The 17,568-nt window shown below is 50.0% G+C and overlaps 1 protein-coding gene across 1 annotated transcript in view; it reads left to right on the forward strand.

Annotated features, from left to right (window-relative positions):
* Positions 1–17,568, forward strand: part of Stk40 (serine/threonine kinase 40) — a 39,106-nt gene that overhangs the window by 14,432 nt on the left and 7,106 nt on the right. Inside the window, exons 2-6 of the mRNA XM_021160591.2 lie at positions 6,469–6,588; positions 7,997–8,082; positions 8,595–8,738; positions 11,857–12,084; positions 12,718–12,770. Of these exons, the coding sequence (XP_021016250.1) occupies positions 6,477–6,588; positions 7,997–8,082; positions 8,595–8,738; positions 11,857–12,084; positions 12,718–12,770 (623 nt within the window). The 5' untranslated portion in view covers positions 6,469–6,476. The remainder of the gene's footprint in view (positions 1–6,468; positions 6,589–7,996; positions 8,083–8,594; positions 8,739–11,856; positions 12,085–12,717; positions 12,771–17,568) is intronic.

The following is a 17,568-nucleotide window of genomic DNA, read 5'->3' on the forward strand; positions in this document are numbered from 1 at the left end:
GTAGCCTTGGCTGTCCTGGAACTCACTTTGTAGACCAGGCTGGCCTTGAACTCAGAAATCCGCCTGCCTCTGCCTCCCAAGTGCTGGGATTAAAGGCTTTCGCCACCATGCCCGGTTTTGTTTTGTTTTTACGCCCGGCTTTCTTACTGCTTCTTGACAGCCAGGAACCTAAGGGTTAAGGGTGGACCTGCTGACAGGGACAGCTTGCATATGAAATTGTTGGCTGATGTGACTTGGCAGAATGATACATAGTTGTTTGGCTACTAGTGGGCACTGGCAGCTGCTGACAAACATGGCTCCCAGCTGCTATGTTCACAGGCACACATACAAACATGTATGTATTCCCACAGTAAGTCATCCATTGCCCGCCCAGGACTCTGGTTTGTTTCCCCACCAGGAGGATTGACCTTGTATTCTTTTATTCACTGTGTTGATTTGCAACATCACCCAACTCTTCAGACACCCAGAGGCTGCTTCAAGGAGCCTTGGCCCAGACTGGGAGGTCTCTGTAATCCTGGTACCCCAGAGGCTGGAACAAGGAGATTGTTTTAATTCAGGAGTTCAAGACCAGCCTGGGCAACATGGAAAGATTCCCATCTCAAACAAGAAAAGTTGAGGAACTTGCATGTGGATGCCTTCTGTCCATATGCAGGCCCGTGACTGCACTTCAGACTCACCGAGGCAGGGAATTCCCTTGCCCTGAACTCTCATTGCCTGGTAGCGTTCAGGTAAGCTGGTGCTTTAGCATAGGTAGCCCCTGTCCCAATGGTTCTCAGCCCGTGGGGGGTCAAACAGCCTTTCACAGGGGTCACATAAGACCATCTGCATATCAGTTATTTACATTCCAATTCATAACAGTAGCAAAATTGCAGTTATGACATAGAAACCCAATAATTTTATGGTTGGGGCCACCACAATAGGAGGAACTGTATTAAAGGGGCGAGCACAGCATCTGGCCTGCTGGTAGCTGATTCAGACCTCATGATGCCTTCTCACGCTGAGGCCCCCAGGCCCAGCAGAGCCCACAGAGCCCCTGCTTTCAGAAGTCCCATTCTAGTTATAGTCTACAACAATTGGTGGGGCTGCTTGGCTGTGTTCTTTTCCAGTGCCATCCTCTCAGGCATCCCACAACCCCATCTCATCACACCGAACTTTTTGTTGAGATCTAAGTCAGTGTGGCACCAACTTGCAAGGACAGAACATGGGGAAAGTTGAAAAATTCAAAGCTCTACAAACTTCAAAGCTGAGATTGTTGAGTTCCAGGGCTGCTGAGACTTCAGCCTGGGAGACATGAAGTCATATCTGAGAGGGGCCTCGACCCAGGGTGAGGACAACTGTTTGGGAGGGCTTTGCCCAAGTCCTTTTGGAGCCATGGCAGCCAGTACTGTTCTGCAGCACCACAGGTGCAGGGTCCCTCAGACAGGCCTCTCTGTGGGCCATTTAGAGGTGTGTTTGGAGCATCCCTGTCAGGATACTTGAGGGCAGGGTGGAGCCACTCTATGTGTCTACCATCTGCAGGAGCAGGGGCAAGGGGGTCTGTCTCTGAAAACCTTATCCTCCAGTTTTTCCTGGCTGTCTCTTCACCGTGATTTCCTTTGCTTCAGTCAACTCTGGGTTAGGAAGGAAGGCAGTCAGGGTACCTCTTCCCCTCCAGCATCTTTTCCTATTCCTGCCCATCTGCTCCCATCCTTCTGTCTGCGGTGTCTTGGAGCTGTTCCCATGACATTTGCTTGAGTAGAATCCTGAGTGGGGTAGGAGGGGTCAGGCTGAGCCCACTCATTTTCTGAGTCCCAGCTGCTCCCACAAACAGGCGTCTAGACTGTGTAGGCGAAGAAGCAGCACCTACACAGATGTGATACGCCTGCCTGGTTGCTGCTCTCCAGGGAACTGTGGAGAAGAGAAGAGGCTCAGCACTCTAGAGGAGGAGACCAGGATTAGAGTGAAGTGACAGCAGCTATTGCCAGAGGCTGCTGGCCCTGGCGAGAACACCAACTGGAGGGAATATGTGGAGTCTGTTGGTACTATGTGTTGGGCCAGGCACCAAGGTGCAGTGGTTCATATGTGTATATAAGATTCTTTTTCTAGTGGTGGTGACAGTCATTAAACAGAGACACACAAACAAATACATTATTACAAAATATGGCAAGTACATGGAGGAAACCACAGGACACAATGTGAGACTAGGTGAGAGCCATTGGCAGGAGCTGCCAAGCTTGGCTTCTTTCTCTGAGGAAATTTGTGTACAGTGGAGGTGCCCAGGAGTTAGCCAGGCAAAGAAGGGCACTGGCGTGGTGCTGCTGTCTGACTCTTTGGGGTGTATCTAACCATAGAAAGAAAAAAAATGGAGGACCAGGGCCAGCGGAGTTTAGTTCCCAAGACTCACATGCTGGAAGGAGAAATGCCGCATGTCTACTAAGATGTGTCTGTACTTACACACACACACACACACAAATATGAATGTAATAATTTTTTAAAATAGAGAACAAAATAAAGAAAATTTAAAAAGAAACAATTCATACAACTAGTGAGCGTGTGGAACAGGTCCAGCCTCAGACGCAGTGAATTATGATAGCGTGTGGGACAGGTCCAGCCTCAGACGCAGTGAATTATGATAGTGAGCGTGTGGGACAGGTCCAGCCTCAGACGCAGTGAATTATGATAGTGAGCGTGTGGGACAGGTCCAACCTCAGACGCAGTGAATTATGATAGTGAGCGTGTGGGACAGGTCCAACCTCAGACGCAGTGAATTATGATAGTGAGCGTGTGGAACAGGTCCAGCCTCAGACGCAATGAATTCTGACTTTGGAGTGGGTGGTTATGAAGAAGTTGGAGGGAGGAAAAGAAAGAGGAAAATGTTGTAATTATCCCCAAAATAAAGATTAGAAAGAAAAAGACTTATGACTTTAAAAAGTAACACTGTCCCTTTTATTACTCATGAACTGGATCGTTTGCGAGAGTAGGGAACCAGTCCTGGCTCAGGTGCAGGACCTGTGACCTGACTCCCTTCTCCCACCCTGCTGATGGGACTGTCAGTTATGGCAGGCTTCCTGGGAACAGCTTGCCACTGTGTATCAAATGCCTTAGGACAAAAAGAAATGTTCACCCTGCCAGGCACAGTGGCTCGTACCTGTAAGCTAACCACTGGCCTGAGAAAGGATCCCCATCGGTTTGAGGCCGTCCTGGCTGTCTAATGAGCTTGGTCATCATGGGCTAGATGCAGTGGTCCTCAACCTGGGGCTCAAACGACCCTTTCACAGGGGTTCCGAAGACCACCTGAAAACACAGATACTTATGTTACCATGTACAACAATAGCAAAAATAATTTTATGGCTGGGGGTCACCACAGCATGAAGAGCTGTGTGAAGGGTCACAGCACAAGGAAGGCTGAGAACCACTGGGCTAGAGAGTGAGACCGTCTGAAAAAAAAAAAAGTCCTTTTCCCCATTTGACTCTGCAGTCTTGCTTCTTGGCATTTATCCTGAGAGGACCCGAGGGCCAGGAGCAGTCCCTGTGAGCCACCGTGAGGCTCTGCTGGCCCTGCCTACCTTTCTGAGCCTTGACTCAAAGTCAGAATAATTGTCTCTTTGTTTCTTTCTTCCTGGTGTTGGCCAGAGCCTAAATTTGCTGGTACTTTGGGCTCCTTACTTTCTCTCAAGTCCCCCTCCCCCACCAGGTGGCTGCTTGCTGCTGGTTGACATCCATTTGGGTTGAAATAGCATGGTATTTTCCTTCTCTTTTCTATTTCCTTCCCCTGCATAGCTGCTGTGTTTGCAGGTTGCCTGCCCTGGGGTGAACAACCCGTGCCTCCTGGGATGCTCCAGGAGGAGAGCGAAAGGCGCTCTTATCCTGTGCCACTGTATTTGACATTTGCCATGGTGAGGACAGATACACGGCCTCGGACACACAAGGCAGTGCTCTGCCACGCCGCTCCATCCCAGCCCCTGGTTTTGGTTTGTGTGTTTGTTTTTGTTGTTATTTTTGTTTGTTCGGTTTTTCGAGATGAGGTCTCTCTATGTAGCCCTGGCTGTCCTGGAACTCACTTCTATAGACCAGGCTGACCTCAAAACTCAGCCTAGTCCACTTGCCTCTGCCTCCCAAGTGCTGGGATTAAAGGTGTGCACCAAGCCTAGGGTTGTTTGCTTGCTTACTTGTTTTTACAATTTTAATAGGATATACTTCACATACCATAAACTTCTACCTAAGGAAAAGGGAAACTTGCAAAATGGCATCAGAGTGTGGTCCATATTTCTACAGTGATTTATATTACTTCATATGAGAGTGAAAACCCAGGAGACACAGAAGCCTGACTGGAGAGCAGCTGTCTAGGTGATGAGGTTAGGTTCCTTGGTGTCTGTGTTGGCCCTCTTCTAAGTGTTGGTACAGAGGAACCCTGTCTAGGGAAAAAAAAAATATTTCTCTGTGGAAATGAAATTACAAGAGAAGTTGGAGCTCCGTGTCTCTGAGCCAGCCCCTTGGATAATGGCCACGCTACACTCCTAACATTGCATGTTGCTGGACGTCTCGCCTGGCTTCCGTCTCACCTCCGACTCAGCAACATTTACTCTCCTGGGCTCTCCCAGGTCATGCTGCTTTCTCTGCCCACCCCTGTTAACTTTTCTCTGAGCTTCAGCTTGTACTGGGGCACCTCTGTGAGCTGTGTCTTCCTCCTCCGCCAGGGCTCTGTCTCCCCCAGAGGCTGGACTTGGAGAATAAGATGTCTTTCTGTTGTAAGACTGCTCCAAACCCTGGCTCCCTGTATTTGCTTGTTCTAAAGCCTTAGAGGGAATGGATCTTCAGGAACGTCACAACCCCACTGACGGGCAGACAGTGGCCCTCTTTCCCTTCTTATCACCCCAGTCTGTCTATCCATCCATCATTTCTTCCTTCCTTCCTTCCTTCCTTCCTTCCTTCCCTCCTTCCCTCCTTCCCTCCCTCCCTCCCTCCCTCCCTCCCTCCCTCCATTCAAGAAATAGTATCTTGGAACTAGAGAGATTGCTCAGTGGGTGAGTTCTCAACTGGCTCAGTTCTCAACACCACATAGTGGCCCACAACTCAGCTGTAGTTCCAGGAATCCAGTGCCCTCTTCTAGCCTCCACAGGTACCAGACATGCAGGCAAAATACCCATACTATTTAAAAATTTATATTCATTAAGCCAGGCAATGGTGGCACATACCTGTAATCCCAGCACTTGAGAGGAAAAAGCATGTGGATCTCTGAGTTCATACCAGCCTGGTCAATAGAACAAGTTCCAGGACAGCCGTGACTACACAGAGAAATCCTGTATTAAAAAAACAAAAAAGGAGGTCTAGAGAGATGGCTCAGCAGTCTGACTACACTTCAGAGGACCTGGACTCAAGTCCCAGCACCCACATGGCAGCTCACAACTGTCTGGATTTCCAAGATCTGACACCCTCACATAGACATACATGCAGGCAAAACATCAGTGCACATAAACAAACAAACAAACAAACAAATAGAAAAAAAACAAAAAAGTATTCATTTTTTTAAAAAAACATTATTTTGCATTCAATACTTTCAAGTGGTTTATTTTTAATTAAAAATAAACAAATTTGGGCTGGAGAGATGGCTCAGCAGTTAAGAGCACTGACTGCTCTTCCAGAGGTCCTGAGTTCAATTCCCAGCAACCACATGGTGGCTCACAACCATCTGTAATGAGATCTGACACCCTCTTCTGGTGTGTCTGAAGATAGCTATAGTGTATTTATATATAATTAATAAATAAATCTTTTAAAAATAATAAACAAGCCAGGCGGTAGTGGTGCACGCCTTTAATCCCAGCACTTGGGAGGCAGAGGCAGGTGGATTTCTGAGTTCGAGGCCAGCCTGGTCTACAAAGTGAATTCCAGGACAGCCAGGGCTACACAGAGAAACCCTGTCTCGAAAACAAACAAACAAACAAACAAAAAATAATAATAATAATAATAAACAAATTCAAGGTCATCATTGGCTGCATAGCAAACCTCAGGCCAGTGCTCCTCAGACTCCATGGGCAGGAGGGAAGTCCTAAGCATCATGTCTAAGGGGCCACTTGCCAGGGTCCACAGCCCATCACTTCTTGGAGATGGCCTAGGAGGAAGCACCCCCTCCTCACAGTCTGAGTATTGGAGGTGGGGGCCACTTTGAGAAAGCTACTCAGGGCTGGGGATGGGTTGCCTACCCTCCCACACAAAGTCCTTTGCCTCCCTCTGACACCTTTCAGCAGACTCCCCTCCCCTCCCTTCCTTGGCAACCAACTGTGTCTACTGCCTTCAAGGACATCTGCTGTTGGTGTGTGGTGACTCTCAAGTCAAGGGTTATGATTCTTTTGTCTTCGGGAGCCTTGGCTGCTCCTTCTGGTGGGGAGGTGATGGCTGCAGCAGCCATGTGATGTATCCATGTTAGTCTGAGCTCGAGTCAGGAACACTGTTGATTTACTCAACAGAAAGGCTCTTTTCTGTCTTGTCTAGAACTGAGAATGAAGCGGAGAGCATCAGACAGAGGAGCTGGGGAGACGTCGGCCAACGCCAAGGCTCTAGGAACTGGCATTGCTGGAAATAATGCAAAGAGAGCAGGACCGTTCGTCCTGGGTAAGCCTCTAGCCTTGGGGTGTGGCCAGGGCACAGCGGCCAAGTCTCTGACCTACACACAACAGAGTGAGGTGCCCACCAGGGCTGTGGTCACTCCATGACAAAAGTTGTCAATTTTTTGTCAGTACACCAGCTTTATGAGAGCCAGATTCTGACTTCCCTTCCCTGAGACTATGAACCTCAGAACATGGACAAGCTCACAGAAGCACATGGCTACATTAGAACACATGGCTCACCATGTAAGGCACTATTTGACTTTCTCGAATGAAATGACTGATTTCAGTGTTTTTGTATAGTATTTCCCTGAGCTTCCTGTATTTATTTCTTTTTAGAGAAGGGTATTTTTTTTTTTTTTTTGGTTTTTCGAGACAGGGTTTCTCTGTATAGCCCTGGCTGTCCTGGAACTCACTTTGTAGACCAGGCTGGCCTCGAACTCAGAAATCCGCCTGCCTCTGCCTCCCGAGTGCTGGGATTAAAGGCGTGCACCACCACGCCCGGCTGAGAAGGGTATTTTAAGACAGGATCTATGTTGACCAGGCTGGCCTTAAAGTCACAGAGTTCTGCCTGCCTCTGCCTCTACCTTCCAAGTGCTAGGATTAGAGGCATACCCTGTACTTTTTTGTTTGTTTTGGTTTTTCGAGACAGAGTTTCTCTGTATAGCCCTAGCTGTCCTGGAACTCACTATGTAGACCAGGCTGACCTCATACCCTGGACTTCTTGTAGAATAGTGTAGAAATTGGGTGGATTGAATGTTTCTAGGAGGCCTAAGAGCAGCAGGCCATTTTTCATGGTGTCTGAGGCCCAGCCAGTCCAGGCTGTTGATGGCCAAAGCTGCAGATAGTATGGGCTCTGGCACCAGGGCGTTAGTAGGACTTTTGTTTTAGGGCAGCCTTTGGAACTTAGAGGCACAGCCTAGTTCCAACTTTGGACACCCAGAAAATAGCTCGTAATGGTGTCTGCTACTAGCAGATAGCCCTGTGCTGGTTGTGGGGGTGTGGAGGTGAACAGTGACGAGGGTGGACCGCTTCCGCCCTCGCAGGACTTAGCCCATCTGTTGGGAAACAAGACTGTAGCTGAGTCCTCGAAGGAGATGAACAGGGGGACACAAATGAGAAGCTATGGGTTAGTGAGGCCAGGAAAGCCTTACTGTCTAGCCCAGGCTGGCCTCCAGCTGGCCATTTTCCTGCGTGAGCTTCCTGAGTGCCAGGGTCATAGGCGTGCATCACACTAGACACTGGAAACTCTTTTTGAGGACTGTGCCAGCAAAAGCTAGGTATGTATCCAGCAGATGCACACATGTCCACCTCCACTTTTGGAAGGAACTTTTGGGGGGCGGCCCAGTAGCTATGAAGAGAAGATCTGGCCAGAAGGCCTCTGGAAAGTGAGCCCATGGTTCTGTGTGCCGTAGGTCCCCGCCTGGGCAACTCACCGGTACCAAGCATTGTGCAGTGTTTGGCAAGAAAAGATGGCACAGATGACTTCTATCAGTTGAAGGTAAGAAGCACAGGCCAAGACCCTCAGGACCAGGGCTGTCCTAGCTGCCCATCCTCTCTTCTCAGCGCCTTCACACCTGCATCACCTACCAGTAGCCCCACTTGTTCCTGAGAATTAAGTTCACAGTCTCACTCAGCAACTCATTTAAGAGCTCTGTGTGACTTACAGGCTGTCCTGTATGCTTGTGTGAGATCAGGCCGGGCATAGCAGCAGTGAGCTTGCTTCCCCTGGGGAAGTGAGCTCTCCTCCTGGGGAAAAGAAAGAAAGCATTGTTCTTTTTCTTTTCTTTTCTTTTTTTAAGATTAATTTTATTTATTTCATTTGTATGAGTACACTGTCATGCCTTCAGACACATCAGAAAAGGACATCAGATCCCATTACAGATGGTTGTGAATCACCATATGATTGCTGGGAACTGAACTCAGGACCTCTGGAAGAACAGTCAATGCTCTTCACTGCTGAGCCGTCTCTCCAGCCCGCATTGTTCTTTTTCTTCATATGCTTTTCTACAGATCCTCACCCTTGAGGAAAGGGGTGAGCAAGGAATAGAGAGCCAAGAGGAGAGGCAGGGCAAGATGCTGCTGCATACCGAGTACTCTCTGCTCTCGCTGTTGCACACACAGGATGGCGTGGTCCACCACCATGGGCTCTTCCAGGTAAGTGGCCCCCACACCCCTTGCCCTGCCTGGCATCTATTAAAGGCACCTCTACTCTATGAGCAGCTCCCAGCTTCTTAGTGTGGGACTCCTGTGTTCCTTCTCTGCTCACTGTCAAGGCCTGGGCAGAGGGATTTGCAATCAGGCTAGGGTCATGATGGTGCTACAGTGCCCGGATGATCTCATCCTGAAGAATGGTTCACAAATAACAACTTAGAGCAGCCAGGGTAACTTGGAAGAGCTGCCTTTCTGAGAGAGAAAAGGAAGTCATTTAATGTCCCCCATGTTCTTTCCAACCGTGTTGTCTGGATTGGCCAGGCTCGAGTGGAAGACAGAGCAAGAGCTAGGGTCACCTGTGGTCAGCTCTCACAGTGTGACTGGACCATAGTCCTTTTGCCTGCCCAGGTATTTCAGGTTCTTCTGCAGATGACCTTGAACATCTTTTGTGTGACCTCAGGCAAATCATTTTCAGGTCTCTGAGCCCCAAAGCATAGGAACAATGGGAGAGTCACAGTGTCACCTGCCTTAAGGAATGCAGCCAGCCCTGGCTACTGTGACACCTACTCATCACACTGTCTCCTTGTCAGTGTGATCACTGACAGAAAGCAGGTGGAAAACACTAAGGAGGCTGAAGTGTCGCTTCCCAGCCTGGGCTAACAGTAAGCTACCCCCTCACACACACACCTGTCACCGCCTTATCTTAGACTTGCCATAGAAGCAGCTCCCAACAGTAGAGCATTTCCCTGAAACGGAAATGAAGTTGGTTTTAGTATCTCAGTTCTGATATCATATGCAATTCTGGTATCGTCACATGCTTGTCCTTCGTTTGCATTCTTCTGGCTGACAGAATAGAAGTGACCAAAAGTCATCTTGAGCAAGTCATCTGTGTGTGTTGGACCCTGGGCCTAAACCCTGCAACAAGTGAAGCCCAGATCTGAACCTGCGTTTAAGGAGTAATCTGGCTATTTGTTCCTTCCTCCAGGAGTTCCCCAGGGGGCTTTGCCTGTGTGCTGGCAATGACCCGGTCTCTTGTGGCCAGCAAGGTCCCAGCATTCATGTTGTACTTGTTTTTGTCACACTTGGACTCCCTTGCAGTAAATAGTGACTAGGACAGCAGACCCAGCCTTAGTAACTGACCTGTTGACCCCTGACTGCAGCAGGCCACAGTTAGCTTACTTAATCCTTGACATCAGGGAGGGAAAGCTTGTTAGCTCCGCTTTATGCATGAGGAACTAGACTCATGCAGTGGAGCTATTTGAGGCCAGCATGGTATTCCTTGCCAGTTATGTGACTGCCCAGCAGTCCTTAGCCACAGGAAAGCCATTGGACAGTCAGGGTTTTCTAAATATTTATTTAGTTAGTTATTTTATGTATACGAGTACACTGTAGCTGTACAGATGGTTGTGAACCATCATGTGGTGGAATTGAACTCAGGACCTCTGCTCCCTCCAGCCCCACTCATCCCAGCCCAAAGATTTATTTATTATTATATGTAAGTACACTGTAGCTGTCTTTAGATACCCCAGGAGAGGGTGTCATCTCATTACTGATGGTTGTGAGCCACCATGTGGTTGCTGGGACCTCTGAAAGAGCAGTCAGTGCTCTTAATCATTGAACCATCTCTCCAGCCCCAGTCGGGGTTTTCTAAAGGAACAGAACATACCGGAATTTGTTGACTGGCTCGGGACTGTGATCCAGGTAGTACAACAATGGCTGCCTGAGGACAGGAAGGCTAAGAATCCAGTGGCTTTTCCATCCGTAGGGCTGGACACTTCCAACCATCTCAGTCTGCTGCTGAAGGCCTAAAGTAAAGGGATCCTGAAGAGCTGCTCTTCAGTCTGTGTTGGACAGTCTCTGTAGTCTTGACTGGCCTAGAATTCAGTATGCTGACCAGGCCAACCTCAGACTCAGAGATCTGCCTGCTCTTGCCTTCTAAGTGCTGGCATGATTCCCCCAAGCCCAGCCAGCACTCAGTTTCTTTCTTCTACATCTTTTTATGTGGATTACCATGTAAAATATGGCACACGGAGAGATGATCTTTCTGATTTAAGTAATGGATTAAGATGATCCATCATGGGCTAGTGAGATGGCTCAGTGGGTAAGAGCACCCGACTGCTCTTTCGAAGGTCCAGAGTTCAAATCCCAGCAACCACATGGTGGCTCGCAACCATTGGTAATAAGATCTGACGCCCTCTTCTGGTGTGTCTGAAGACAGCTACAGTGTACTTACATATAATAATAAATAATAAATCTTTTTTTTTTTTTTTTTTTTGTGGTTTTTCGAGACAGGGTTTCTCTGTGTAGCTCTGGCTGTCCTGGAACTCACTTTGTAGACCAAGCTGGCCTTGAACTCAGAAATCCGCCTGCCTCTGCCTCCCGAGTGCTGGGATTAAATGCGTGCGCCACCACGCCCGGCTCATAATAAATCTTTTAAAAAAAAAAAAAAAAAGAAAGAAAGAAAGAAAAAGATGATCCATCATGGATGCACCAGGCCACTTGGCATTTAGTTGACTCCAGATGCAGTCAAGTTGGCAGCCAAAATCATCCACCACACACAGAAGGCTGTGTGACCCTGAAATCTTGCAGGAGTCACCACTCTTAACTTCTAGAGTCTTCTGCCTAGAGTGGTAGCAATGGCTTTAATCCCAACAGACAGATCTCTGAGTCCAGGGCCAGCCTGGTCTACTTGCTAAGTTCTAGGTCAGTCAAGATTACATAGCGAGACGACTCTGTCTCAAAAAAAAAAAAAAAAAAAAAACCAAAAAAAAAAAAAAAAACAAACCATCTAAGTCTTGGACATGGATGGAGGAGGCCGTTGGTGTTAGCTGGCCTCTGGAAGTACAGTAGGAGGAAGACACCCCGGGGCCTAGTTTCACTGCTTGTGACATGGTGCTGAGGAGCCAGTTGGCTTTAACCGCCCAGAGCTGACCCTGTGTCCCGAGGTATTGATGCTGCCCGGTCAGGCTGTCTGTGTCTCCATCTGACTCCTGTAGAGGTTTGAGTGACCACCTATCTGTGCCTCACCCAAGGCAACAGAACAGACATTCAGCCACTTCCCTCTGCACCTCTGAAGGAGAGCCTTAACTCCCTGGCCTTGGCCTGTCTCCCTGCCTCCCAGGACCGCACCTGTGAAGCGGTCGAGGACACAGAGTCTGGTCGGACGGTAAGGAAGATGAAGAAACGCATTTGCCTCGTCCTTGACTGCCTCTGTGCACACGACTTCAGTGACAAGACGGCTGACCTCATCAACCTGCAGCACTATGTCATCAAGGAGAAGAGGCTCAGTGAGCGCGAGACCGTGGTCATTTTCTACGACGTGGTCCGGGTGGTGGAAGCCCTGCACCAGGTGAGGCCCAGGACCCACATGCCCCAGGAAAAGCATCTCTCTTGGCTTCTGCTCAGCAGAAAGCTGCTTGGTCCTGACCTCACCCAGGTGTGCTTTCAGCTGGGAGTGTGGCCAGAGGGAAGTGATGGAATGCCTACTGCCCTGGGTGAGACACATTGCTGGCCACAGCCAGCCATAGTCCCTGTGAAGGCCGACAGAGCTCCATGCAGTAATTCCCAGTCAGTGGAAAAGCTAAATTATAGCCGCAGGGCATCTGAACTTTGATAGGATTGGGGTGCCAGGTACCCCAAGGTGAAGGACAAGTGCTTGAGCCTCATCCAAGGCTCCGTGGGCCGAGCCTGGAGTAATTAGCTCCAGAAGTGCCATGGCACTTGCTCCGTGCCCCCACCTCCAGACTGAAGCTTGTTTTCTTCATGGAATAGTGATGGAGTAAAGAGAAAGAATTCCCATAAGCTGCTGGTCTGGGGTGAAAGCAGCAGAGGCAGCTGCCAGGCCACTCTGATGCATGCTTGATGAGACCTAAGAGACAGACAGGGGGTACCTGCCTTCCCAGAACCCTGAGGAGCCTCCATCTTCCAAGGTGGACCCCACTTCTCACTTTCTCATGCAAACCATCCTTTCACTGGTTTTCAGAAAAACATCGTGCACAGAGACCTGAAGCTTGGGAACATGGTGCTCAATAAAAGGTAAGCACCCATCCCGCCGCTGCTCAACCTCAACGGTGGCTTCATGCAGCAACTGCCTGTGGGAACTGACTCACAACAGTCCAGCGTCCCAGAGTCCTAGGGTTGGGAGTGCCATCTTTCTGAAACTGGGCGTTCAGACTCCCAGAAAGCAAGCAGTACTTGACATTTCCAGGATCAGACAGAGTGGCCTGGGTCTTGGTGGGGAGGAGCAGCAGCTTGCTCTCGTGGGTGCTGCCCCTTCAACCATGACTAGGGCAATGGCACAAGGGCACCAACTAAGCAAGGTTTCAGGACCCTGTGGAAGGAAAAAGTGCTCTGCGGACTCCACAGTCCTGGAATGACAGCACTCGGGTGGTGTCATTCCTCACCTGCTTCTCTGAGCCTCTCTCCTTCCCTCCCTCTTCTGGGTAGGTTAGAAGACAAAATGGCAGCAGCATATGCTTATAGCACAAGTCATAGTGGGGATTTGTTCCATGATGTGATCACCCCAGGAGAGGTCCCACTGTCCTTGTCTAATAGCTGAAGCCTCAGTGGTCATGGAAAAAGAAGCTGTAGGAAGGTGGACCACTCAGGAGGGCGAGAACCACAGGTTTCAAAGCTCCAGCTGATACAACATAGTACCATACAGAGCCAGCTAAGCGACCCTGCTCTCTGCCAGCTCCCTGAGGTTGAAACTACAGACTTATTTCTGGCCTACCCCATGTAGCTTGCCATCTGATGACCAGAAAACAAATACCACATCACATACCGAGGATGGTGTTGGGGAGCTAGCTGCATGCTGGCTGATTCGGAAGGATGAGCAAAGGTTTGCCAGCCTGAGAACGTGAAAGGACACAATCCTTAGTGTCACACACTGCAGAGGGGAGGGAAGGAAACAGGAAATTCCAGGACTGCTTTGACCCCATCTGGCTAAGTGAGGAGTTAGGGAAGATGAAGGGGCAGGATGTGGGGGTCGGACCTGGCTATGAGCCCGCCCTGCACCGCCGACTGCGCCTCTTCTATGTTTATTTACTTGTTCAGTGAATTCGTTCACGTCTCTAGTTACCAGAACTCTGCGCTTGCTTCTCATCTGTAGAAGTGGAGTGATTCCACCTTCCTACAAAGAGCAGCCTGAGATAGATATAGATGTAAAATTGCCAGGTTGGGGTTGGCCCTTCCTAAGAACACACAAATGTCAATTCTATCAGGACCTGAGGTTCCTGTGAGTGAGAAACAGAAGAATGGGCCAGGAGCTCCTACCCCTCGGATGAGACCAAGGGCCCTCCAATCCTGGCTGGGACTCGAAGAGGAAGGCAGGTGTTAGAGGGTGCTGGCCACCTTGGCAAATTGTGGAGAGGGTATTGCCTTAGAGAGAATGAGTTTATCATCTGAATGCGAGAGCTTAGGCTGGTTTCTAACACTTGGAAGCCAGAGGCAAGGGCATCACAAGCTTGAGTCAGCCTGAGCTATATAAGCAAGAAAGACCCTGTCTTTAAAAAAAAGTATTTATGTATATGTGTGTATATATATATATATACACACACACACACAATACATACATACGTATGTATGAATATGAGTGAGAAAGAGGAAAGCTTGGGTCCTGCCTGTCCGAGGCCTTCTGTGGACATTGCAGAACCCATGTCCCACCCAGCTGGACTAGAGAGCTAAGGCTCTTCATAACAGCTGCTTGTTGGCTTGCCGGCTCTCTAAATGAGCATCCCAGGGGTTGTCATGGAAACACGGTTGGGCTCCTGGCTGTTAACTACACTAGTGTGCTAGGCTTCTTTCTTCCACTGGTGGTTTTGCTTTCTCCCGTCTCCCAGCCCCTGGTTCTGCACCTCTGGAGCCCTCAGTATAGCTGTAACAGGTCTCAAGTATCTTCAGCTTGCAGAGTGCTCACTGCACCTCACTTAGGACAGACAGGCTCCAGCTACCTTCCACTTAAGTACCCAGGCATGCCAGCCCTCTCTTCCCCCACCCTGCCAGGTTCTTGTGCTAGCCAGTGGAATGCAGACAAATGGGACGAGAGCCCCAGGGAAGGGAACAGGGGAAGCAAGGGCTGAAATCTAAAGTCCTCCTTGGGGTTATGTGAGGCTGACTGTGGGTTCCTTCTCCTCCTTCCTCTTGGGTAGGCAAGCTGCATACCAATTCCTAGAAAAGCAGAACACTGTGGTAGCCCAGGGGCCATAGCTGAAGCGTGACTCACCCAAAGCAGGCCTTGCTGACGCACATTGCCCCGCCACCCCTCGATGCCCTTGCCCTCCTTTCAGGACCAACTGGGGGGTCTGGGGCTCCTGGGGAGCTCTTTGCTACTCTCCCAGCGTGGGTGGTGGTGGTGGCAAGGCAGGCCAATGTTGCTAAGCTTTAGGAGGCCTCTGGGCTGACCATGGCATTTCCTGTGGGAGAGCCTCCAGGGCCTGTTGTCACCCATGTCAGAGTCGGTCTCCCGTGGGCTCTCCTGAGCATGCTGGCTGGCAGAGAGTGATAGGCTATTGACAGCTTCCTCTGTCAACCCCACGGAGGGCCATCTTACCTGTTCAGAGCCTGCCCGGTCCTGAGAGTCAGGCTCTGCCATAGTCCCCTTCACAGAAAAGGACATTTGAGTTTCCTAAGACCTTCACCCAGCAAGGAAGTGCAGAGACAGGATCAGGCCCGGGCATCTGAGTCTCAGACTCTCTGCCTCTGCTTTGAGCTATCCTCCCAGCATCCTAAGCCTCCTCTGAGGATCCTCTGAGAGACCACAGGATCCATTTGCGGCTACAGTGGCCAGTACAGAAACACAGGGCTATTCTGTAAAGCTGTGCAGTCCTGTGTGGAGCAGTGGCACAGGAGGCTCAGAGCTGGGGCATTTTGCATCTAGATGTGCAGATGACCCTTGCTGAGACCCTTTGTTTACATCCTAGCCTGCAGGCCACCAACCAGGCTTCTGCAGGACGTCCTGGATAAGAGCTGGTGCCCACACTTCAATGGGAAATGTGGAGGACAGACTGGCTTTTGTTTGCACCAAGCCCTTTGCCAGCAGAATTCCCTGAAGTAGCTGAAGGGCTCTCAGAGCCTCTTGGATGCAGCTCCTGGGGAAATCCATTTGCAGCCACATACGCTGTTCTTGAGCCCACACTCCACCCTCCACCCTCCCTGGAGACTGTTCTAGAAAGAGGTGCTCAAGGCCCCTCACTGAGTGTCTCACTGCTGCTTCTCAGCAGTGGCACTGCAGCTAGGAAGAGACACCCCTCTTCACCCGTGCTCCCCTAGTCCTCTTGGCGAGGGCTGTCCTCCCTTCACCCCCAGCTGTGAGGACCACACGATGAGCTTCCTAGAAAGGTTCCGAGCCAAAAGCTGCTTGCCTGAAGACTTTGGGGGTGAGGGAGGAATTGGTCTTTTTTATTATTTTTTAAGGCCAAGGCAGTCTGAAACTCAAGACAAGAGATGAGTCAGCCCGGATAGAACAGAAGGAAAAGTCATTTGGGGGCTGGGCACTTCCTAGGGGGGTCTGGGGCCTAACAGGCCTGGGCCTGTTAGTCCTACCTGCCAGTGCTACCAATCTGTGTGATCTCGGGCAGGTCCCTTTCCTTCTGGGTCTTAGCTGTCCTATCTGAAATAGGCTGTTGAAAAAGTTTCCTTCAGAGGTGGAAACAAACAAACAGTAAGTGGGGGCAAATGGAAAGTGTGCACCTGAGTCTCAGCACTGGGAGGCATCTCTCGCCTCTGCTCAGCCTCCCTTCTTACACTAAGAGTCCTCCTGGGACGCTGGCCCCTGCTTACTAAATGAGTGTTACCCACTCTCCAAGAGCCACACTCCTCCTCTGGTGTTAGTGTCAACCTCCCAAATGAGGACCATCAGGAAGCTATATAGTCAATGACAGGGCAAGGGCTGGTAGTTGTTGGAGATAGGGCTGGGGATATAGTCAGTGAAAGAGCTCTAGTGTGTACAAGTCCTGACTTTGGCCCCTAGCACTACAGGAAACAAACAGAATAGCCACAAAGGTTGGTTGGGAATAGATATCACATTGTCTTATGGTACCTTTGAAATATGCCTTTGGTACCTGATGTGGTGTGGTTGTTAACCCACAGTGCTCTGTTAAATCCCAGGGTGGGGTGTCATGGACCCTCCTTTACTACACAGTATGGGTTCTATGTGCTGAGCCTCCACAAGTCCATGCAGCAGGAGCCCAGAATTCTTCTAAAGGCTTCCTGTTCAAAGCGATGAGCAAAGGGGATCCCAGCCTAGCAGCATCACCAGTTCACAGTGCATGCCCTCAGTTTCTGAGTACGCCTTCTCTTTTGGAGGCCTTGAACCAGTGAAGATGCAGACCTGCATTGCTGACCATCTCTAGCTCATGGGTACCCCACCATGCTATATCAACAGCAGTGTGTGCAAGCCCTATCATGAAGCAGGAAGGAGACCAAGGTTGGAGTTGTTCCTAAACAAGGGCTCTTGTGCTATCTCCTGGTTCTACCTGCCCATGGAGGTTACACCACCCTGAAAATGCCAGAAAAGTTCTCCACCCTTCCAGTGCTGAGTGTCCTGGGGGGCTTTGGCCTACAGTGGGGTTTTAGAAAGACAGACTGGTGGAAATTGGTTAGCTGTGTGGTTGCTCTGTGCTGTGACAACTGTGCTGGCATCTTCCATTCCCATTGTGTTACCTCGGAGGACTGTGGGGACTGGGGAGAATTGGAGGACGCTTTGACCTAATTGGATGCCAGGGCTCCATAGAGGGACCAGAACTCCCCAGAAAGGAGAGGCCGGGGGCAGGGGAGATGGGTCAGTTGGTTAAGAACTCCCCAGAAAGGAGAGGCCGGGGGCAGGGGAGATGGG

Source organism: Mus caroli, chromosome 4 (assembly GCF_900094665.2).
Source record: "Mus caroli chromosome 4, CAROLI_EIJ_v1.1, whole genome shotgun sequence".
Lineage (NCBI taxonomy): Eukaryota > Metazoa > Chordata > Mammalia > Rodentia > Muridae > Mus > Mus caroli.